The sequence below is a fragment of the Lemur catta genome, chromosome 9 (assembly GCF_020740605.2).
Source record: "Lemur catta isolate mLemCat1 chromosome 9, mLemCat1.pri, whole genome shotgun sequence".
Classification (NCBI taxonomy): domain Eukaryota; kingdom Metazoa; phylum Chordata; class Mammalia; order Primates; family Lemuridae; genus Lemur; species Lemur catta.
In genome coordinates, this window is record NC_059136.1 from 1852123 (window position 1) to 1877394 (window position 25272).

Genomic DNA, 25272 nt, shown 5'->3' on the forward strand with positions numbered 1-25272 from the left:
TCCAAGATCACTGCATTAAAATCACTACTAGAATTAGTTTCTATTAAACTTTTAGTGTAACCTTCCATTATTATTCTATATTTATAACTTTTTTGTATAAAATTGGCATCTCTCTATAGCATGCATCTTCAGTTACCAATATATTACAAATATTTTCTCTTGCCAAAAATGTGGTTGTATCAAATGAATTTTCCATAATTTATTTAACCCATCCCCCACAACTTGACTTCAGGAAGTTTCCAGTTTTCAGTAGAGTGAGCAGTTCCATAATAAGTAATTTTTGCCTAAGGCAAGGTTTCCTAGAAGCAGAGCTTGAGGAAGGGATGCAGCTGGGCGTGATTGATGGAGGACGTGCTCTCAGGAGGGAGGGTGGCCAGTTGGGTAGGGCAGGGAGGGAGCTAAACAAGGGAGCGTCTCTGCTGCAGTCTGGTATGGTCGGATCCCACGAGCAGCTCTGGGGCCTGAACTGCACCACAGGGTGGGTCCCTCTTGGAGCTCAGGGTCAGACTTGAACGCCCCCTTGTAGATAAGTTGTTGGCTCCAGGCACTAGGTGGGGGTGAGGGGGTGGGGGTGACATGTGCCTCACACCTGGGAGCAGGTAGGCCAAGGGCAGTTCTCCAGAGAAGGCAGCAGTCCACACTCAGAGCAGCCGAAGGAAAGGTGGACCTGCCAGGTAAATGGGACCCGAGTGGGGCACCAACAGCCTTGGTCACTGAGCTTGCTGTGGTTCTGTTGCTGTTTTCTCTGGATTTTAGGAAATAGAAGCATTTACCAGAGGATGTAAACATTTTGAAGACTTTGGGAGCATATAACTTTCCTCTAGAAATTCTGTCCCAATTTACATTTCCAACAGCAGGGTATGAAAGTGCTTAATTCTATTTAAATATTGAAAATGTTTTTCCCAATTGGTCATCTAACTCTTAGCTTTATTTTTTACGTATATAATTTTTAAAATAATTAAATACAATAGCACTTTCCTCAACAATTTCTTCCTTCACTTTTATGGTTAGGTCTCCATTCTCTGATGACATCATCTATATTGTCTTAAATTCTTTCATGGTTTCCTATTGTATACTTGAACATTTCCTATTGTATTAATGTTTTAAATATTTAATAGAATTTTAAAGTGAAGGAATTAAACTTGCTCTTTAAGCAATCAAATCAATTGTTTGAGCAATATTTATGGAATAACCTAGGCTGACTAATAATTATCATACAGCAAAGGCCTGTGTGTGTTCTTCTCTGTTCCTGAACTTCTTGCTTATTTTTTGAATTGTCAGTCGGTTCCTGCACTATGCCACAGTGTTTCAATTGTTGTAGCTTTTAGAATGTATTTTAATGTCTTGATTATGCAACCTTATTTGCATTTTTCCTTTAAAATTTTTTTTGATTAGTCTCTTGGATGTTTTTCTTCCATGTGAGTTTTATGATCATTTTGTTGAATACTAAAAACAATACATTTGGATTTTTATTGGAATTGCATTAAACTTGTAAATTGATTTTGGGAAAATCAACATCTTTCAAATATTGAATTTTCCCACGTCTCTTCAAAAGACTTGTACATCCCATGGTCCAATTTTACAGTTTTCTTTATTTCAAACTTACTGTTTTTTCCTGGCATTGTGTGTGTGTGTTTGTAAGTGTGAGTGTGGCTGTGATTGATTGAGTTTTTAGCATGTATTTTTCAAATGATCACACTAACATCTGTGGAGATGCGGTTTCTGTATTTGCATTTTGCAGTGCCATGTTGCCCTCTCACTCATCCTGGCGGGCTCCACGTGATCGTTTGGAGACAGGGCTGTGTCTGATACAGGAGAGAGCTGGGAGAACAGCGCAATGTGGAACAGTGTGCGTGGGACTGTTCCCGTCCTGGGAGGCGGTGGGGACGGGCATTGTGTCTTCCCTCTGCTGTCCCACTGGAGCCTGGCGCCCCAGCTGCGGGAGTGCCCTGGGCAGCAGTGAAGGACCAGGACACGCCAGGCCCTCCTTAGGCTATGGATTGGCCACAGCCCTGCATCCCACCCCCTCCTCCAAGTGCAAATACTTACTCTCAATTTTCTTTATCCGCATTTCCCAGGGAATGAAGATGACCACGAAGTTACAGGCAAGACGAGCAAATTTCCGCCAGAGCTAGGAAGGAGAGGGCAGGATTAGAGACCTTCACATTGGTGAAGAGGGCAATGGCTGTGTGGTACCAGGGTCCTGCACAGAGGGTGGACCCCTAGACACACACTCTGCTACCTTTATTTGTGGCTTTCTAGGCCTTTAAGCAACTCTAGGACCAAAGTAGCCCCCTTGTCCTCTCTGTGCCCCTGACCAGGTGAGCAGACACCTGCTTCGGGCTCTGAGCCGTGGTGTCTGTGTTGAGGCTCATATTCTCGGGTCGCAGCTTAGCTTACTCATCCTATCCGTGAGGCAGGGACTGGGAACAGTGGAAAGTACTCAAGATATTTGACCCGCCGTAGACTTAAGGTAGCTCTGAGGGTGGGGCCTGAAAATCCACATAACTAACAAACTCCCCAGGTGATTAAAATCACATCCTTGCTTAAGGATCAAGAGTCTAGAGCCCATCCTGAGAATGAGAACCCACCCACAACCCCCACTGTGTGTCTTGCATCCTGACACAGAGATAGTTTCCTAGCCTCTTAAGGTCTGGAAGTTTCTATTGTGGGTTTAAGATGTAATTGCTAAAAGTTCAAAACAAATTTTTTTCTCAAAGGAGAATGAAGCAAAATGTGCCCTGACACTGGCTCTGCTCCCCAACAAAGCTGGCAGATTGTGCATTTTAACACACAATCTGGGCTTGTGTTGGAAGTAAATGATATCATTGCAGAAAGAAGGATTACAAATGTAATTATAACATTCTGAACTATAAGACAGCACACAGTCCTGATACAGACATGTCTGATAATGTCATTCTGGATGTATCTGCTAAGGCCAGAACTGCTGCTTGCAAATGAAAATAATGAATTTTATCAGACATTGGAATTGTTCATCTTCTGCTCATGATTTGAGAGCCAGCTCAAATATTGCCACTCCCATGAACACAGATTCTCTGTAGTGAGGAATAAATTCTCCTATCTGTAAACTCCCCAGAAATAATTGTTGCTCTCTCTTATAATGTTCATCACATCCCACCTGGCACTGCCTTAACAGTGTTCACCTGGCTCATCTCCAGGAGCAGGAGTGGGGACCCTGCGGCCTTCTACATCCTCAAGTGCAGCCTTTTGACTGAATCCAAATTTTACAGAACAAATCATTTTATTTTTATTAATACATTTTTGTTCATCTTTTACATTTTTACTTTATTTCTAAAATGAATGTATTTAAAGTGCCAAAGAATAAAATAAGTTTCAACGAAATAATCCTCCCAGATTGACTGGCACAATTAAAACATTAGTAAGCCATACAGGCTAAATTGACCGGCTGCTACACTCACAGTTTAGTTCTAACTCCCCCCGCCGACTGGGGCCACTACCCCATGAGGCTGGTTGGCAAGAGTTCATGGGGGTTGAGTACACCAGTCTGTTATCAGCTTTTGACAACAGTGCACTATGTTTCTATCTGAAGTGGAATTTGTGAATAGTTGCACAGCACGACAGTATTTTTTAATTCTGTCTGCTGAACAGCCCATCATGTCAAAGAAGACCAAGAGAATGCTGAAGGAAGGAAACAGATTTTTTAAATGAGGATGGGGAATTGGAATATTATCTTGTTTCTGCTAAAGATAAGATGATTTGATTGCTTTGTGATACTGCAATATCAACATTAAAGAAATTCAGTGCTCATCAGCATTATAATACTCAGAAGGATCACGAATATTTTAAATTAGAGGAAGAGGTGCGAAAGGTTGTATTGCAAAAATTAAAAGATGAAAAGCAAAAGCAAAGAAAATTCTTTCAAGCAGCAATAAGACCTGGAAATAATGCCACTGGAGCAACTTATAAAGTAGTTCATATACTCAGGAAAAAAGAGATGCCATTCAGTGATGTAGGAATTGTGAAAGAATGTACTGTCAAAGTTGTAGGATGCTTAGATCCAGATAACGTTTCATAGTACAAACAACTGCCTCTTTCAAGGAGAACCATAACTCATCAGCAGCATGAATTAGCCTTCAACTCAGCAGAGCAACTTCATGCAGTACTTCAAAAGGAAAATATATATTATTCAATAGCTTTGGATGAATCAACTAATACTACTGACTTGGTACATGTTTTATACTTCATTCAGGTCATAACAGAAGATTTTCTTTGCTACAAAGAGTTACTTGCTTCAGACAGTCTTGTGAACAGAACGCAGGGAATAGATATCTTCAACAATTTTCCAGATAAATGCCATGAAGTTGGACCAAATTGGTAAATTTAGTGAGTGTATGTACAGACGGTGCACCTTCCATGACAGGAAAACATGAAGGGTCTATTTCACAGATAAAAAAATAGTATCAACAGATCCAGATGCTCTCACTTCCTTTCGTTGTATCTTGCATCAGCATAATCTCTGTGCTAAAGCTACTATTTTAAGTGACACTTTGCAACAAGTTATAAGTATTGTTAACTATATTCATGCAAATGCAACACAGCATTGTCAAATTTTATGACATGCTAAAGTTGAACAATGGGGTATTCGTGTGGATTTGCTATATCATTCCAAAGTGGGTTGGCTATTGCAGAGACAGGTGTTAGCCAAAATTTTATCTCTGTGAGAACAGATAGTTAAATTTTGTGAAGAAAAGAATCAGCAATGTGAATTATTAAAAGAAGATTTCTATAGGAATGCAGCATTTCTGTGTGATATCATGTCAAATAAAATGACTTGAATATTTCTTTGCATGGTACAACTAAGTCTATAAGTGATATGTGGCAAAAAATCCAAGCATTTTGAAAAAAGGCTGTATTTTTTCAAAACACTTCTTCTTCAAAAGGAAATATCAGCTGGACATTTTCCCCAATTAGCAAAGATCATTGATGAGCAGGACAACATATGCAAATCATATGAAGAATATGCAGCTGTTATACACCTATTATTAATGGGGGAATACAGTGAAAGTTTCACTGACTTTGAGCATCATGACATCACGCTCAAATTAGCATTTCAGCCTCACTTAGCTGATATCACCAAGGCACCTAAGAAACTACAGATGGAATTGACTGAGCTCTCAGTAGATGACATTTTAAAGTCATTATTGATGCTAAGAAAGAGCCAATTGAAATAAGGAAAAATGCAGTAGAATACCCACGCCTTCCGCAACATGTCAGAAAAAGGCTTTCTTGCTTTTTAACCACTGTTGCTGTGAATCTGCATTCTCGTACCTATCCCAGATCAAGACCCCCTTGAGGTCACAAATGATGGATACCCATCTAGAGGATCAGCTGAAACTGCGGACCTCCTATATTCAAATATTCAAACCAAATATTCAAATGCTTTCCAACAGAAAGCAGACACAATGAAGTCATTAAAGTGTTAGTTTAACATTAACCAATATTTTTCATTTTTGAAATTATTAACTACATAGTAGTTAGATTGTTATAAAATAATGTACATTTTAAGTATATCTATCCAACTGAAGTTTCTTGAATGTGGCCTTATTTGATTACAGCTAAAATTAATGCAGCTTCTGACATGAAAAAGTTCCCCACCCCTCTCCTAGAGCGTAGAGAGAAAAACCAAGGCTTTCTGATCATTCAACCCCAGCAGCATCCAGAGGAAGGGGTGCTCCCACGCCCTCTGGCACGGGTTTTGTGGTGGAAAACATTTGAGTCTCTGGCCCATTGTAAAGTCCTGAGGTCTAAGATACACTGCGCAGAAGCCAGAAAGCGGAGTCCTAGCTCCAGTTCCGCATCTACCTTACTAGGTGCCCCTGAAGTTATTTTCCTTCCTCCAGGCAGGTGGCAGGACCCACGTGTGCTCCTCACCTCTGCACCTGCTGCCTGGTAGCCTCGGGTCCTGGTCAGCCGCCCTTCAAACTTCAGCACAATCTCCTTTGCCCGTCTGAGAGAAGAAAAACATGACAGTGAACGCAATTTCATCACACTTAAAATTTTCGCAAAATATGTGAAAATGCAACAGGAACATGCTGCCAAAAGATGCAGGACAAGATGCTGTGGGAGGATGGAGTCATGTAAATGGTTCATTTTCTAACTTTCGGTAAGGAGAAAACTCCTTTAAAATTTTTCTTTAACATTTAAATGGATGAGTTAATCCAAAATGATGAATTCATCCCAAAATGAGTTACAACTGAGTTTCTTAAAGCCCTTCCCTGATTCTGGTGGCTGGCTGGGAATCACTAGCTTTGGAAATCCTGGTGACAGGAACTTGCATCTCAGCTCTCCGCTGAGCAACCTTCCCCTTGCAGTCAGTTCTTTAAAAGCGCAAACCAGACCTGGCTTCAGAGAATCTGCTCTGATCAAAGGGTGGTGTGTGGTCAGCGTGAACAAGAAAGCCATGTCTGCGTAGCTATGAACAACCTGATTCAGCCCAAACAAACACGCTGACAGATTGCTTTGTGGAGTTGGCCTGATATGCCTGCCTGAATGTTCAGTTCTTAAAAATGGGCTGAATTCATTGGGATAGACAGTTAAATCCACACCTAAATGAACGACAGGATTAGAAAATAAATGTTAGTGCCACAGGACAGACTGAAGTCAAAGACTCCTAGCTAGAGAGATGAATGTCACCTTCAAGGGGAACGAATCCTACACCACCCCCACGCAGAGATCCTCATTATTGAATGGTCGGCTACCCTCTGGATGAACATGCTCAGCATCGAGAACTTGGTTCTTCTGAATCAGCCAGTTTGCTCGTTCAACACATTCACTTGTGGGGGTGTTTTTGTACGTGCATCCCAGTAACCTCCCAGCAACACCCACTGGCTCTGGGTCTTTCCTTAGGAGACACAAGGAACAAGCCAGCTCCCTTGTCCACAGACAGGGGCATCTCTTCAAAACATGACCTAACCAGAGTGCTTCGTTTTGGACTTCTCTCCCCCTCCCTCCATTGCCACATCCCCATCTTCACAGCCCAGTGGTGCATTGGCTTCGTTCTGGTTAGAAACAGAAGTGCAGGTCAGTGCGAGGGCTGGTGCCCCACCCCGAACCATGACTGCCTTGTTGGGGACCACCTTAATAGGGCTGCATGCTACCGGTACCTAAAAAATAAAAGCCTATCAAAGTCAAGTAACAATTCATTTATTTGTGTATTTATTTATTTTTCCTGAAAACATTTTCTGCACATCTATTTTGAGTCAAGCATAGTAGAATACAGAGGTGCCTAGAATAAGAGTTGCTGTCCTAGAGGACTTCACTACCTAGCAGAGATGCGAGAGACCTAAACAGACAATGACCAAGAGAGAGGGGGCTGGGTGGGTGCTACGACAGAGGGGTGACCAGCCGTTTCCCTGTGGGGGAAACATGTGTGCCATGTCCTCCCAGACAGGTGGTTTTTGCCACAGGCTCAGGGCTAGCTTGCCCTGCTTGTATCTGTGTCGGGCCATGCCCCCTGGACTCCCAAGCAGTCGGGGTTCAGTGCCTCCTGCACTTTCCACAGAGGCGCCAGGATGAGCCTCAGCAGGTCCAATTAGCGAAGCATTGCTCCAGTGGCTTCTCAAGGTGATGCAGAGGAGGTGTGTGTGACAAGGGGATGACAGACGGAGGTGCTCGGAGGGCAAGCTGCTTCCTGAGAGGCCGACCGCGGGCGCACGGCCGGCGTGGCTGTCTTGGTGCTCTGAGTCAGGGCCAGGCGGAAGGCCTCATCTGTTCTTTTGTTTCTGAAGTGCCTTGGCAGAAAAGTCATCATTCGCTCTGCTTTGCCCTCCAGGTAAACAGGTTTAACCTCCCATTATTCAGATAATAACTAATCATCATTTCTGAATGATTTTTAAAAGTCCTGATAGAACATATGCCTTTTTTTTTAGATTAATTGCTCCAATAATTACTTGGGTAAAATTCCTATGTTTCAATACAGAGAACACTGGACTGGGGGCCAGAAAGCCTAGGTTTACAGCCTAATTCTAGCACTCCGAAGGTGTGTGCAGCTTGGGTTAGGCCCTTAATATCTCTGAGTATCAGTCTTCTCATCTGAGAAACGGACATAACGCCATTCTTAAAGAAATGGGAATGATGACAGCTGGTAACAGACATGGAAGGCAGATAAAGGAGAATTAACTGAGGACTTCTGAGGGTGCAAACTGTGGATGACCTTAGCTATCGCCGCAGCCCCCAGAGGGGCAGCCCGGCCGTTCTGGAAGAACAGTTCCCGGAATGGAAATCTAAGGAAGGAACGACTGGAAGAAAGAGGACAGCACGGTAGGCAGCAGGTGTGGAGAGACAGGGACATCTGCCTGGCCCCACAGAGGGCAGTCAGCAGCAAGGACCAGCGGAGGTTCTGTCCCCACGGCAGTGCCTGCCGATGGGCGTAGGGTCTGCTTTACCGGGAAGGTCCGCTCCGCGGGAACCAGCAGCTCAGGGGTGCAGGTCACGACGGCCATTCTGCTAACTCCCGGTGCTCCGATCCTGCATCCTAATCATGCCTCATTCCGTCTTCCCGCGTGACTGCTGCGCCAGACACAGTGCTGGGCACCCACAGTCATCCTTCCGCAAGCTGCAGTCGCGGATCTCAAATTTAAGTACCCAGAAGATTAACTGAATGTACGTTAGCAATGCTGGGCTCTCGCCCACAGTCTGATTCAGAGCTTTTGAGTTTTTAACAGCAGCTGACATTGTTGGAAATCCTGGTGCAGGAAGTAAGGGCTATTCCTCACCATCATGTCAACTTTAAAGAGAAAGGAGCTCGTATTTAGAGAAATTAAGAAAATTACCCAATATCACACGGCTAGAGATTGGTAGAGGTAGCATCCAAATTCAGGCAATCTGTCTTCAAATCTTTAGTACTTAACTCTTGTATAGACAGACTCTCTAATAAGACACTAAGTATCAAAGTAATCTGGCTCGTCATAGAGATTTCTTTCCCCCAGAGGGAGGTAATAGCCAGGCAGCTACAATGAGCATCTTTTTTCATTCTGGCTTGTTGCCCTGTCTTTAGTGAGTTTGGAGACAATGTTAAAATCTAGTGTTTGGGCCAGGCCCATGGCTCATGCCTGTAATCTTAGCACTCCAGGAGGCCGAGGTGGGGGATCTCTTGAGGTCAGGAGTTCAAGACCAGCCTGAGCAAGAGTGGGACCCCATCTTTACTAAAAGTAGAAAAATTAGCCAGGCATGGCGGTGTGTGCCTGTAGTCCCAGCAACTCAGGAGGCTGAGGCAGGAGGATTGCTCGAGCCCAGGAGTTTGAGGTTGCTGTGAGTGAGCCTGATGCCACAGCAGTTTAGCCTGGGAGACAGAGCAAGACTGTCTCAAAAAAAAAAAAATCTAGTGTTTGGAAAGGAGGTAGAAGATGAAAAACTCCTCACCAACACACACACACACACACACACACACACACACACACACACACACACACACATACACACACACGGAGGAACTGGCTGTCCAGATCAGCTAGACCCCTCGGACATCTTCGTGGCTTCTCTAAGCCAAGTTGGGAGTGACCAAACCCATTCACTTGGGTCTTTATCTTGTCCCCGTGGGCAGGGCAGACAGTTTATCGGAAGGCACATTTGCAATAATCAATATTTGCCATGGAGGCCCTTACCTCAATGCCCTCAGCTTCTGCCCCATGGTCCAGGGTCTGCAGCGAATGTTTGCCATGAGATCTTTCTGGAATTGTATATTCTGGAAGATTTGTTCTGGATCATTGCTGTCCCCTGTTTCATCAGCATTAAAGCTGTCGTCCAAGTTGCTGAATGGATAAGGGCATTATGGAGGAAATAGGATTAGTAGAATCGCTTCCCGCTAAGATCATCCTCTCGTCCTGGGCTAGTTCAGCATCGCACTGCCCCAGGGTCATCTGCATGAAGTGTGTGCATGCGTGCGTGTGTGCATGTGTGTATGTATGTGTATGCATGTGCGTGTGTGCGTGTGTGTGTGTGTGTGTGTAAGGGGAGGGTCCGCGGAGGCAGAGAGAGAATCTGGCAATGTTAGCAGCCCACTGAAACGCAGTTATTGGATTCTGTTACTTCCAGTGGGTCAGCAGAGAGAGTGATTTCTCAGGGTGAACGATGTTACCAGAAGACACAAGAGGGGACAAAGGGTGCTCATGTGCTATTCGATTCCTGAACAGCAGCAGTTTCGGTGGGCAAAGCAATTTGTTTTTCAGGCTCATTGAAATAATCAGCTAATTTTAGAGGCTTCTCCTTCTTCCCCAACTCTGAGGTAAAATAAATACAAACTAGACAGACTTCTGTCACCCGGAGACCGCCCCCCTGCCCTTTGCTTCAATTCGTTTTAAGCCTGAGATAACAGAGGCAGAACCAGGCAGCAGTTTCTACGAGCAAGAAATTAGCTCAACAAATTCACACGGGCAAAATATTTCAGTGAAATACTCTCAAGAACAATTTTCCAACATGTAGCAACATTTATTCCCAGTAGCAATTAGTATGCTAATCCTAACACAACTTCTTGGGAGGGGATAAGAGTATTCTTCTAAGGCTATCAGAAGTAAGAGAAAACATTTCCTTTGTTCTCTAATCAGATTGCTTTTACTTACTCAAAAGAGAATTTTTCCCCCAATTTCTCTAAATTAAGTGGAGGTTTTAATAGACCTTATAAATATTCTTCATAAATATTTAACAAACTCTCATCCACTTCTAACTAGACTGAAGCCTTTTCCAGCAAACACCCTATTTATTATGCTAGATATGTCATCTGCTCTCTTGACATTGCTGCCTGAGTAAACAGAGCACACAGACAGAGCGCATCTGTGGGTCTGACCGGCGGAGAGCCGGCTGGGATACGGGCTCTTGGGTGCTGATCTCTCAGTCAAGATGTAGCAGGGAGAGCCAGCTCCCTCTGTGCACCCCGCTGAGGTTGCCACCCCAGTTGCCCAAGAACCTGGAGGCGTGAGTTTCTGTGTCTATTCTGAAGGCGAAACAAGCAGGACAGGGACTTTGTCCCTTCCTCATACACCTGTCTCCCCTGCCCAGCTGATGGGTGTGACCGGCTCACCTGAGCAGCAGGGACTCCTGGTAGAGGTAACACTGGCTGGCATTTCTCCGGATGCTCCTGTAGCGCTGGGACGCCTTAGCGGGTTTCATGAGAGCTGACCTGCTGCCAGTGACCAGCTGGCCCGGGCGCAGGGAAGTCGGCAGGCGAGGCTCTGTTCCGGCTGAGGTTTCTGAACAGGCGCTGCGGCTGCTCTGCCGTGCAGTTCTCAGGAGCCAGCCTGCATGCCTGCACCGCTGCCGGGCGCAGGGCAGAGCCGGGAGGCCAGTCATGCATATGCAACGTCGAAGTGGCTGTGGCAGCACAGATTGGCTGGAGTCTGGACGGCCAGAGGTGGGAGGCTTGGCCCAGGGACCTCAGGATCACTGGTGCTGCCCAGATAATCACGTCTGTAAGCCCCTGTGCCCACACAGGACCCTGCGGCTCTATGTAAAGCACTTTGCATCTACGACCATGGCTGGTGTTCACAAAACAGTACGAGACAGGCATCTGTACCTCTCAAGAAAGAGGCTTAGACAAAGTAGAGATTGTACCCATTTTCACACAGCAGAGTCCGGGACAGGCACAATCACCATGTTTTATTTGTTTTTACTCATTTTTTCTCACCTTTTTTCTACCTTGAAAAAAGTGAAACCTGCAGAAACGTTGATGAACTAGCACCAGGGATATCTGTACCTCTTAACCTAGATTCACCGACTGTCTCATTTTGCTGCGATTGCTTTGTTTCTGTCTAGGTACTCTTTCCCCTACATGGTTTGAAAGTAGGTTGTAGAAAGAATGACACAGCAACCCTAAATATTTCAGCTTGGTATTAATAATAATCAAATTAACACTTTATCTCATTTTACGCTTACTATGTGCGGTCACAACAATCAGCACAATGACCCTATAGGACTGGGGCTAGAAGAGATTAAGAAGCTTCCTAGAGCTTTGTGGTAAGAAAGTAAGAATCTGACAGAGATTAGACTCTCGCCTAGACATTCTGGAAATAGATTGCCCACTGTGAACCAGGCCGCCTAGCCTACCCTAGTCCTTGGGAAAAGGCCAGCAGCTCCCCTCCCTTCCCAGCCACAGGCAGGGGGTACCCTGTCCCCTCGGCACAGGCTCTCATTACTTGCCTGCCCTGGGAGTCTTCACCAAAGACCTTCTCAGGTCTGAGACTCGCCTACAGTATAAACCTCTATGTATTTGCTCCTTAACGCGAGAAATGGCTTCACTGTAGTGAGTTAACTGTACCTTTCACTGGATGGGCAGGTGCAGGACTGGAATGGAAACAGCCCTCTCTGCAGAACACTCTACCTCGTGCACCCTGAGGACCCGACAAATGGGTGAATAAATGACGGGGTGAGCCCCAGACAGCAGAGCAGAAAGAAAATCCGTCAGCACCTCCAGGTGTCGGGCTTAGGAGAGAGACTTCATTTATTGGTTCCGTCCTCCACTGGTTCATCGGCCAGTCGTTACATAGCTCTTCCCACGTACAGAGCCACCAAATGCAAGCAAGAGCCTGGCCCGGGAGTCTGGGTTCAGGGGCTACTAGGCGGGTGTTCAGATCCGGGGCTCAGGGTGTGAGAAGAAAGCACCTGTGTGCAGAGCTGGCCTCGGGTCCGAGATGGACACGGGGCCCTGAGACCAGGTCATCTCTCTGCCATTTGGCCTGACGCTCTACCCGGTAACACTAGATAAAATATGTGCTTATCAAATGGACAAAGGGCATATACGATAGGACTGTTTCTACCTCCACAGAGAGTTTCTGCATTCTTTCAGAGACCTTTGCTTAGTTGGGCTATTTCTGAACATTTCAAAGATATTTTTTTTAATCCTGCTTTTTCCTACATTCCCCTGCCTTATTTTGAGACATTTATTCAAAAAGACAAAGTATTTTACATTAACCTCATGCAGATAAATATTTTGAGTGTTTTTGTTTCTACTTTGCTGTTGTATATATTTTTGTGGGGGAGGGTAGGGAAAGATAGTAGCACATTTTGAGGTACTACAGGGATTAATTAAAACAAATTATTGCAAACCCAAACCTTTTTTTTTCATATCTACTCAGGTAATTCTGCTTGGCAGTGTGGGTGAAATAAGATAGGTTGATCAAAAGATATGTAACTCTATTACTAGCATCCAAATCATAAATTAAATGGAATAATTAAATAGAAATAATTGTTATTTTTGATATGAATCAATCATGCCAGTTTTTAAACCTAATTTTAAAGAAATATAGATTTCTAAACATTTTTATTTCAAAACTCATGCATAATCATTAAATAAAAAATGGAAACAGTAGGAAAATTAGAAATAGGAAAAACCACCTGAACAATATTGCTTAATGATATTAACTGGCAACATTTCTAGCTTTTTACCAAGTGCATGTTTTATTTTTTATTTATATATTTTGCAATTTTACTATACGTATGCATTTCTCTTACTTTCCATTGATTTTATATCTAAAGCAATTTCTATTATTTTTTAATTTCCATGAGGCCTTTTTACCAAGAGGCCATGGAGAGGAATAGTCTGTTTAGAGCATGGAACATTCAACTCTGCCCATTTCTCAAACATCCATTTGTCCTCCCACATACAATTTTTTGCAGTCAACTTCTTTCTACCTTAGCATCATTTCTGTAAAACTAGTTTTCCAGAAGTAAAATTACTGGATCACAGGGAATATTGTTTAAGAAAATTCAGCATGTTTTGAAATGAATGTTGCTCCTTTTCCATTTATATTGATATATTGTGCTTTTGTTATTACTGGTAATAATGAGGTGTTTTTTTTTTTTTTTTTTTTTTTTTGAGACAGAGTCTCACTCTGTTGCCCAGGCTAGAGTGCCGTGGCGTCAGCCTAGCTCACAGCAACCTCAAACTCCTGGGCTCAAGCAATCCTTCTGCCTCAGCCTCCCAAGCAGCTGGGACTACAGGCATGCGCCACCATGCCTGGCTAATTTTTTCTATATATTTTTAGTTGTCCAGATAATTTCTTTCTATTGTTTTAGTAGAGACGGGGTCTCGCTCTTGCTCAGGCTGGTCTCGAACTCCCGAGCTCAAACGATCCACCCACCTCGGCCTCCCAGAGTGCTGGGATTACAGCCATTAGCCACCATGCCTGGCTGGTAAAATGAGTTTTTAACTAAAAACTCACATTTGCCTGTGGGCTCTTTATGTTTCCCTTGGTCTGATTTTTACCAGTTCCTTCTAAGTGCCCCTGGCACTCATTCGGGTGATGTGCTCAAGGTGAAGCTGCTGTCCCTGTGCTCCCCAGCAGGAGGGACCCTGCACTCCCCACACACCCCCTAGACTGCGGCTCCTCTGGGCTCCCCAGGGCCGGGCAGAGAGGAAGTGCAGAGGACGTTGCTTTCTGGATGCAAGCGGGTTCATTACTCCACACGCATTTGATTTCCTCTGACAATTTGATTAGAGGCTTTAGATGTGCTGGATAATTTAAAATTAAGCCAGAATTTGTATATAGATAGATAAAATGACTAAAAATCTCTCAAGCACCTATAATTGAAATGCTAAAAAAAAATCAGAAAGGTTCCAAACAATGTCAAAATCGGCTAAAACTGTTATTTCCTAGACCAACTACTTACAGGATCTGTGGGGTAGGAAAAGGAAGAAAGTGAGGGAAAGAAGAGAGGTCACAAGGGAAGACCTAATTGTATAACACGAATTCCTTTCAGGTAAAAAAAAATAATAATAAAATTTAGTTATAAATCCCAGAAGAGATCATGCAATGGCTTAGCTTATAGGAACAGAAACATTTATTTCCCGTGACATTGATTAAAGAATTTTTTTTTCCTGCTAAGTAAATTGTGTTTGGAGACGTTAATATCCCTGGGCATGCCCTAAAGCGCATTGGCCAGTGCAGGGTGTCCTGCGGGCAATGCCATGCTCCCTTTTCTTAGTTACCAAGTTTTTAGCTCTGGAAATTGCAAGACAGACTTTCCCATTTCTGGGATACAGTCACATCCCTGTCATATTGTGTTAGTAACTCTATAAGCTCTTGTTTGAAGTTTAGAAATATGTTTCGGGTCTGGAGAGTGTTTTTCCAGGAAGATGCTCAAGAACAGATTGTCCAATTATCTGAGTAACACCTGAATTTGTCGAGACATGAGAATAATGTTTCTTTCTTTTTTAGAATTCCTCCTGAAATCAATAGTGGCAAATAAGTTTGAAACTGAACAGACATCTGAGATTTCCCCTTGGGGTCACGTGAGAGTCTGTACTCTGTCACTCAAGTAGTGAGAGATGCACAGTGGGCTGGGGGGGGGGGGCTTTCCTCTGCCACCCCTGCCCCTGCATTAGTGAAGACAGGTCACCACCACCGCAGAATCCTTTAAAGAGGAACTGAGCATAAGAGAGGTTACAATTGGGATAGAAGGACACAGCCGCCCTGTCCTGCCTGCTGTCATCCTCCCACAAAGAATGGAATTCTTTTTCATATATGATTCTGTCTAAACACATAAATTTTGAACTTTCTACAAAAGTGACATAAAGGAAAGCAGTCCAGTTCCTTGTCAAATGATCATTTAGTAGTTGGCCTTGATTTTTAGACTGTTTGTATTTTCCCGAACGTTGGAAAGCACAGCCAGCGTTGTGTCCGAGGAAGAACGACCTCCTCACAGAATTTCCTCCGAGCCCTGGCGGAAACGCTGCGTCTCCAGCAGCAGATGGAGCCGCGCCGCATCTGGGTCGGCCGGGCGACCAGAGCACAGCAGATTCCGGACAGAACACTGTTTAGGATACGTTGACGCACCACCAAAACATGAAGTTTTTCTTGGTTTTGGTTTAGTTTCAGTGTGCTATTTTAAAATCTCTTCTTTTAGGAAAATTATCTTTTCCTTCAATACTTACTGACATCTCTTTTCAGCTTATATTTTTTATTTTAGAATACTTAACTATCAAATAAAGATCGGATATGTTTAGGGTGTACAGTGTGGCGAACTGATGTGTGGATACATTGTGTCATGATTACCACAAAGTCATTAACACATATTTTCGACATACCACTTAGTTTCTTGTTTTATAAAGACCTTTTAAATTCTTTTCCTTGAAGTACAAACCAATTGCTCCCCTAAAATTTATTTAGTTCCTCAAAGCAAGACTTTAAAAAAAATTAAATTACCCCTCCCCCTACCTTTGTCCCTTTTAGTACTTTATCTCCTTCCTTGGGGTGAAGCATATTTTCGTAGGTCCAATCCCCACTGCACCCCGCCCCCATGTTTGCTCATTTTCGAACAAGGAGAGCTCTGTTTGGGCCTGTGTGTGCCCAGAAAGAGGCTTCGTGTATAAATTCTATTCTTGTCTGAAATCTCACTGTAGACATAGAAGCCATGGTGATCTTCGCACATCGTCCAGGATGTTATGTTGTAATTTTATACTGCTTGTTTAGAGACTCATAGCCTGATGAAGGCATAGCTGGATCCCTTTGCCAACAACATCTGCGTCACCTTTTGTCTCCAACCTCACTCTCATTTCAGCAGCTTCCACAGTGTGGTTGTGGCTGTCCCATTTCCTTTCTGTTGATAGGTCAGGCAGCCTTGGGGGTGGGAGGGTTGGGGAGCCCCCTGCAGACAGGAAGGAGCAGGGGCATGTCCCTCTGTGGGGTGAGCCCCGCAAGACAGAGTCTCCTCGGCAGACATGAGTGAATGTCGCCGATCTGCAGTCAGAACAAGAATCCAAATAAAGAATCTTCATGCTTTTGAGGGGCTTTGTACTGTGCCCACACAGCTAAGCTAGACATGTTTCCCAGTGTCCCCTCTCTGTGCGGTTCTGTATTCAGAACAAGAATCGAAATAAAGAATCTTCATACTTTTGAGGGGCTTTGTACTGTGCCCACACAGCTAAGCTAGACATGCGTTTCCCAGTGTCCCCTCTCTGTGTGGTTCTGGCCTGCAGTTGGCCGGAGAAGAGACTTGTGTGAGATCTGGAAGGTGGAGGAGAAGGAGCTGCCATCGGTATGCTCTGCAGGTGGGTGAAGGTCCCCAGGGCTGTGGCTCGCACCCACCTCCCCTGCTAGCTGGCCCTGTGGCGTGGGCCTCTGCTCCCACCAGACCTCCTTCCCTGCAGCTTCTGCGAGCCCCAGGCCAGGTGTGTGTGCAGCTCCCAGGTGAAAGGCACCAACCTCCCCTGCAGGTCGTCTGCGTCTTTGAGGCTGGAGGTGGTGAGAGAGGGAGGTAGGTTCTCGTTTGTCCTTTTGGGTTCCGGTCATTTTGGGGGGAAATGGGGAAATCCCTTTTGTCCTCTATTTCCTCCCTTTCACAGTCCTGACTGTCAGTCCAGGTGACATAGAGCAAAACTGCAGCCCAATATCCCATGCAAAAGCAACACCTTTGCGGAGATTCCACAACTAGCACCCACAATTGTGTAGGTTCGAATCCCTGTTACAAATCCGACCCATTGGTTCTGCTTCTCCAGGTGGGCCCTGACTGAAGCAGTTCCCCATGGCCACTCTCACCTTTGGGTTTTGTCTCTTGGGTTAGGAGATGGCTCCACTGCTCTGCTGGGACTTGCGGACTTCCCAGGCACCACACTTTCTCAGAAAGGGCAAATGGCGACGTGGGGACTGTGATTAGATCATTGAGGTCCTACTGCCGGTTAGTATTACACAGTTTGGTTTGCCGGTAATGGATCTTAAAGAAGGTCATTGAAATATGTTATATAACTGACATCCTTCCTTTGTTTTTTTTTTTTTGATGTTGTTTACTTGTTTTTGTTTTTTTTGTCCCTTATTTTTTATAGTCCTTGACCTCAGCCTTTTATTCAAGGTACTGAGGGGCGTGCAGCACCCTTGCCATATTTCTTCGGATTCTGCTCATCCCAGTTTTCATTTCACCAGATCAGTTTCCACTTACACTTTTCTTCCAGTTTCCTTTATAAACTTTCTATGCTTTCTAATCTCAATTTGCATCTCTTATTTCAGAGAGAACTATTTGATTTTATCTCATCGAGCAGAAGCAGCACATGGAGCCTAAAATTTGTGTTTTGTTTTCTGTAGTAAATATTTTTCTAAAATGCACATTTTCTTTACCTCTTGCATGCTACATTCATTTCCTTTTTCATATTGCAGAATTTTTAGTTAGGCCCCAAGTTAACTTTTTCTATTCGTGCTCCTTGAAGAACGAGCGGTCTGTGCCCGTCTGGTGTTTGCCCCCTCATGCTGTGGTGAGTGTGCTCCGGCTTCCTCACCTGCCCAAGGGCGCTGTTGGCCTCCGCCTCTCGGATGTTTGCCGCAGCGGGTGCTGTATCCTGGCTTGGTGGGCTGATGGAGTTGGGGGGGGGAGGCTGGGTGCCCTCTAAAAAGAAGAATTTGGTGTTTATTCTATTTACTTCTCCCTTTCCGTGCCAGGGGACGGTTCTCTTGGTGCATCCTTTAGTCTCACGTGGTCTCATCCCCAGCACTTCGAGGTGGCTTCGTCTATCTCTGAGGGACTTTCCCACAACAGGGACAAGACATCCCTACATCAAAAGGAGTCAGAGTCAGCACAAAACACCCGTGCCGGGGGCTTCCTGTTTGGAATGGCCACTCTTGTTTTGATCCCCCACAGCCACGCAACCTAATTCCCCAGTGATTTTTCTTTATTGTGGTAAAATATCCATAACATAAATTTACATTTAACCATTTTGAGGCATACCGGTCAGAGACAGTAAGAACTTTCACACTGTTGTGCAACCACCACTGCTATCCTATCTGTCACCTCATTGGCCACTTGTCCTCGGGCATCAGAACAATGAGAACCAAGCTCTGAGGGGAATGGCCCTCTCAATAGCCTCCTAATCATTGTTGGGTTTCTTTTGACAAACTCCAAAGACTATTTGCCTCCCAAACACACCCTATTCTCCTCACAGCAGCTAGAAAGTTCTTTGCAAAAATGTAAGTCAAATCAGGTCACTTTTCTCTTCTAGAAACCTCCAGTGCCGGCTCTCAGTCACAGTAAAAGCCAAATCCTTACCAAGACCTACAAGGACAAGAGCCGGGCCCTGGCTGCCTCCCTAAGCTCTTCCACAGTCTGACTCCTGCTCACTCTGCTCTGGCCGCACTGGCCGTCTGGCTGTGCCCAAATGCACCAAGCCTGTGGCCTCAGGGCCTTTGCACGTGTCTCGTGCCCTGGTTTAAATGCTCTTTCCCCACACGTTCTGTGGCCCCCTGCCTTTCCTCCTTCAAGTCTCTTTTCAAATATTGCCTTATCAGTTTCTTTGGCCATCTTGTCCGCAGGCGCAAACCACCAGCCCTCATTGGCTTCCTGTCATACTTTATGTTGCTCTGTAGCACCCACGTCCACAGGACGTTAAATACATACTTATTACACCTTGCTTGTCTGCCTGGTACAGCACTACACTTTTACATGGAGGTGAAAACAAACAAACAATAATACAAACAAAAAACAGTTTACATATTATATTTTTTCTTTAAAAAAGAAAGAATTTACTCTACTTGGGTGAATAAATAAAAATTGAGTCTATCACTTGTTCTGTTTCTCCTAAGAATCTAATTTATCAACCCAAACAATCTGCCTGGCGTGGTGCAGTGAGCACAGATGCTGGGGTCAAGGCATCAGATACCAGCTCTGCTGCCTGCCAGCTGGGTCGCTTTGGAGGTGTCACTGACTGTCCCTGAGCTTTTATTTTCTCACCTGTGAAATGGAAATAACCTTGCAAGGTTGCTGTAAGGAATATTGCATATGATGGGCCTAGCACAGTGCCTGGGCATAGTAGGAGCCTAAAAACTGACAACGGTGTTTTATTGCTGTGTCTATAACAGCAGTATTAGTTAGGTCCCACATGGCTAGACTAGACGATAGCTAAAACGGTTTGAGTTTAGTGATTTCATATGACATATGTGATAGCCATTATCATCATTATTAACATTACCTGAACATCAGCATGGTGAAAGCTTAGTGAGAATGCTTTGAAATTTTTTGAGAACTGGCCTGATCCATGTAGAGAATTTGCAAATATGTTGCAAATATATTTATTACCTACACAAAAGAGACACTATGGTGGTCTTTAATCCAGATACAAATACAAACAAAAGTCTGAAAATGCCTTCCCCCTTCTAATAAGCAAGCGCAAACAGTAGGCAAGCACACACACAGACTTTAACGCGGGGGTTTGAGTTTCTTGCAGCCGGCCACGGAGGAGGGCAGCGACTTGCCCAGGCCCAGGGAGCCGCACTGTGTCACTGAACATGTGGTGCCAGCCCCACGGCAGGAAGGATGAAATTTGTTAAGTGGTATCTTTCATGAGATTAAAAAAGGAAGACAAACTGTCACTGGTTATGATAGAGTCTAATTAAATTTCTACCCTGCTAATTTGGAAACTGTGATAATCCAGACTTGGCATATGTTATCCAGAATAAAAATGTTCAGTTAAATGCTGACACTTGGAAATTTTATATTATGGTGCACCCGCTAGATGCTACAGGCCTATCTTTGATTTCAGTTTATTTTGTTTCAATTCTGTGTCCCAATTTTTAACCCTCAGGTGCCACCTGGGTCACTTCCAACGTAAAGCTCAGATTGAGGTAAAGCACAGGCGTCAGACCCAAGTGCCAGCAAACCACTGGGGTGGTTGCAAAGTGGCGAGAAAGTTGCATGAGGGCTGTTTTTTCTGAAGACCGCCCCCCCATCCTGGGAAGCATACACAGAAGTGTCGGTCTGTGCTGCACACATTGGCCCCACGAAAGCAACAGAATCCCAGGGCAGAGACCTGGCTGCTGTGACTGAGAACGGCTGCAGGGGGAGGAGATTTTGAGAGCCAGGACAAGGGTCTGGGAGGCCCCTGCTGGAGCTCCCTGGGACCCTGCCCACGTCGCCTGCCCAGTGACCCCACGCGGCCGTGGTTAGCTCAGCTGAGAAAGGACTGTCTGTTTCTCTTTGTTGCTTTAGCCATACGATACACAATCCTGTAAACAAATTAATTTCCTCTGGGACTTTTGAAAGCATCCTAACTGCATTATCATTTTTTTCTGCATAAAGGAAGCTTAGCAAGAAAACAATTATGGGATGGACTTCAAATGATCTCCAAATGGCCATAAAATAGAGACGGCTGTCAACAGAGAAGTGGAAGGGAAAAAACAAGGTTTTGTTTGCTGAAATGTAGGATTTGTTTATTCTGAAAGCTGTGTAACTGGAGCCTATGTTCTCTCTTCTTTTGGTTTTTCTGCAGAAATCTCTTGGCATCCTCATCTCTAACATTTCTACTCCTCTTCTGCTGCCCACAGCCTTTCTGCTCTGTGCCCTCCAACTCAGCCTAAAATCAAGGCCAAGGCAGAATTCCCAAACTTGGCCTGTTCTGGGAAAAGCTGCATGGCCAAGACAGGGAGCACGTACGAATGTTCAGATTGGAAAGGGATGAATTAGTGCACTCATTCATTCATTCTCTCAGCAAGAGTTCGCTGCCTGACCTTGTGCGCCTCCTTAGGGAATGAAATGAAAAAAATCCTTGATCCTCTCCCTAAAGCAACGTGGTCCTGGGGAGGATGACTGGCAGACAAGGCAAGGACTGCAATGAAGTGGGGAGACTGCTGTGTTGGGTGGGTGTCTGGAGCTGGGGGAGGGTCGAAGGAGGGAGGGGCGGGGTGTTGCTCAGTTTGAGTCTGGAAAGGTGAGTTACCGTCTGAAAGTACAGTGAGGGTCGCAGGCGGCATTCAAGGTAGAAAGCTGCCGTGGCCTCACCCCACTGCCTGCCCTCCCGCCAGGCCAGGCCATTCTCTCCTGTTTGCCCGGCTAGGTCTTGGCATTCTCCCCTGAGGTCATCCCTCGTCTGCCCTCTCTGCACCGTCAACCTCAGCAAGTCCAAGCGGAGCCGTCTCTCCACCCCGCCTGCCCTCCCTCTGTGCCTCTATTTCCCTGGCTCCTCCCGCCTCAGTCACCCAGGCTGAGACCCGAGCTCCACTAGCCGACCCCTTTCCAGCCTCACCTGCTGGAAGATTCCTGGAATCACGGGAAATTGCTTTGGACACAGAGACTCTCTGATGAGGCATCTCCAGATGCTACTGGAATAACAGAGAAGAGGGAGGGCAAAGTCTCCGGCCGCGTCCAGAGGTTGTGCTTGAAGCTTCAACGGGATGAGCAAGCTCTCTGTGGAGCGGCAATGCCGTTCCCCTGAGTGCAGGCGTCTCTTGCCTGCAGGGACCGCTCCCTTTCTTTCTCCCCTAGCTCCTTCCTGTCATCCCAATAGGCTTTATCCCAGTCCACACTGGTGAGGGAAGAAGCCAGCCTTTGTTTGTTTGGTTTGTTTCTTTGTTTGTTTTTGTTTGTTCTCTCCAGTTGGATGCCAGAAACAAGCCAGTCTTAAAAGGCTACATACTGTCTGATTTTATATGACATTCTGGAAAAGGCAAACATATAGAGATGGTAACAGATCTGTGGTTGCCAAGGGCTTGGCTGTGGGCTGGGGGTGGAGAGGGAGGGGATAACTGGAGCACAGGAAGTTTCTTTAGGGCAGCGAAACTGTTCTGTATGACACTGTAATGGTGCATGCATGACAATATGCATTTGTCAAAACCCATAGAAATGTTTGGCACAAAGAGTAAGCCTTAATATATGCACGTGTAAAGAAAGTTTTTGGGAAGTCAAGGCATTCCAGGATGGAAGGCAGAATGAGACAAAAGAATCTGAATGTGTTGTAAATAAACAGAAAAACCTCACTGACGGGGATGGGGGAAGATGCTGATCTAAGTACGTTTGGACTTGATTAGATGCTGTAAAACTAAAGTAAAAACAAATAGACAAAAAAACAAAACAAAAAGCCTGTAGTTGAAGAAGCTGTTTAGGAGTATGGGCTAACAATTCTGAAATTGCTGTCCATATACTGGGATTGAACAATTAAGCAAGTGGACGAAAGATCGTGGGCGCCAGGTGTCTCACTGTTGGGAGGGAGGTTACAGAGAAGCAAGGGGAGGAGGCTGGAATGAGCTGTGGGTAATGGGTTAGAGTTGGAGACATCAGCACAAGCTCACGTTTAGCTTAGCACAGGTGCACACAGAAGCACGCATGTACATGTCTACATATAATGTTTACAGATGTCACTTACGTGTGTGTGACTCTAGAAGCAACAATACCCAAGTAGAAGTGAGCACACCTGGCACCCAGATCTTGGTTGCTAATACCATTCTCCAATTTAAAAAAATCATCTACTTCTTCTAGCACTGGGGCAAGAAATATACAGGATGAGCCTGGAGCATCTTGTAGTGCCAGAAAGCAAAAAGGTGCTCAGAAAAGTCCACTATGGATGGTGTAAGTCAAAAGAACACAGGAACCAACTCAAAGGGCTCCCAGTGGCCAAAGCTGGAATAATTTGAGCAACAACAAAACATGTAGCATTGGAATAAAACCCAAAGTAAAAAATAAATATCTATGAATCCATACTGACATAAACATGGTCATGTGCCTCATGACGACGTTTAAGTCAAGAGTGGACTGCGTGTCTGATGGTGGTCCCACGAGATTCCATATTTTTCTGTACCGTTCCTATGTTGGGGTATGTCTAGATGCACAAACACTCGGTACTGCGCTACAGTTGCCTGCAGGACTCAGCACAGTAACACAGTAGCAGGAGCTGCGGAGCACAGGCTGTACCGTCTAGCCTGGGTGCAGCAGGCTACACCGTCTAGGTTTGTGTAAGTTCACACCATGGTGTTAGATCACCCGATGATGCGTTCTCAGAGCACATCCCCATCGTCTGTGAACCGTACGAGCACAGCTCTGTATAACAGAGATGACAAGGACACTTACGAGGCAACCAGGAAGGGGCAACTGGGTTCACCTGTACCTGGTTGTCCTCTTCTTCCTGGACACACGGGAACATTGTACTTCCCAGCACCTTCACAATTCAGCCAGGTCCTGTGACTAGTTTCAGTGACATATTAGCCCAAGGAAATGTGTCCTGTACAGGCGGAGACAGTCAAGAGCTGGTCTAACCCTTCACATATCTTGTCCCCCTTGGAAGTAACGACGGGGGTTGTGGGCTGAGAAGGTGGAAGCACAGGACGGAAGTGAGCTGGGTTTCTCGTCGCTACCTGGAGGAGAGCTTCCCGGGGGCATCACTGGACTGCGATGGGAACCAGGCATCAACCTTGATGGTGTTGGACTTCAGCCGAATTCAGTGCTACCTCCCACAGGCCGGAGCTACAGTGCATAATATATACAGTATAATGATAACGTATTTACTCAGTCTTCACTGCTATGATTGATGGTCCATCTCAGTTTTGTAATAAAAGTCTTGAAGAACACTGGCCCCGAGGAATGACAGTCCTGAGAGGATGACAGCCTTGTTTCGCCCCTTTCCGTAAGTCCTTGAAGCAGAACTTTGTGGTTTTGTCTGATCCCAATGGCCAGCATAACCTTTCCGTGGAATCTCACCTATTCTGATCTCTGTTCTTTCCTGCTGCCTAATGAGCTTTCTATAAACTGTATGGAAAATGAAGCAAATGTGATTACCCCGTCTGCCAGCCCTGCTGCAGAGAGATGGGCGGGAGTCTGGCCAAGTGTCTCCCACGCTGGCCCTCAGTGTCTGCTGTGCAGAGTGGAGAGAAATAGGCTGTGAATTACAGCCCTGGCTCATTTCAGTGAGATCATTAGCTCCCAGAGAACAGCGATCATGAGAACCCCTTTCAAATGAACATAATGAGTCAACACAAACCAAGCTTCTTTTGGAACAGAGCTCTTATAAATCCATACTGGAATTCTGACTCCCCAGCGGACATCCATGGGATCTGCAGGGCACAACCGATTTTCCACGAAAACCCCCTTCATCTCTGTGTCACAGGAGACTTGTCTCCAGCTCAGGCACATCGAGGGCTGTCACATGGCTTGGTCAGGGATTTATCTGCATGAGAATCAAAGATTACGTGGTTTGTAACAGAGTGCCGGGTCTCCCAGGTGCTCCTTCATTCTATAGTTTGTAGTTCTAAGGGAGTTGTCATAAACGGCAAGTCAATGAACTCCTTTTCCTGGCTTTTGTCTGATAAGATGAGGACAGAGGTAACGCCCTTCTTTGACCTAGCCCAGGACAAAGAGCAGGTGCAGAAAAGTCCTGCCTATTGTCTTCAGCTCAACACCATAGGAATAGGACAAAGGACTTCCCCATCTGGGCTGAGTAGATGCAAAGGATGCTTTAATGTGAATGTTAAAGGAAAAGCGGGGGACCCAGAATGGGGATGTACAGGCCAGGGGGCCACATAGGAACACAGAAGGTGACAGCTTTTGGGAGAGCCCAAG

General features: G+C 45.2%; 1 protein-coding gene across 1 annotated transcript in view; it reads right to left on the reverse strand.

Moving 5' to 3' along the window:
* TMC3 (transmembrane channel like 3) overlaps nucleotides 1-11172 on the reverse strand; it is a 34045-nt gene extending 22873 nt beyond the window's left edge. The window contains exons 1-4 of the mRNA XM_045560589.1: nucleotides 11057-11172; nucleotides 9645-9791; nucleotides 5914-5989; nucleotides 2050-2131 (exon numbers count right to left, since the gene is read on the reverse strand). Of these exons, the coding sequence (XP_045416545.1) occupies nucleotides 2050-2131; nucleotides 5914-5989; nucleotides 9645-9791; nucleotides 11057-11145 (394 nt within the window). The 5' untranslated portion in view covers nucleotides 11146-11172. The remainder of the gene's footprint in view (nucleotides 1-2049; nucleotides 2132-5913; nucleotides 5990-9644; nucleotides 9792-11056) is intronic.
* Nucleotides 11173-25272: the final 14100 nt, after the last annotated feature.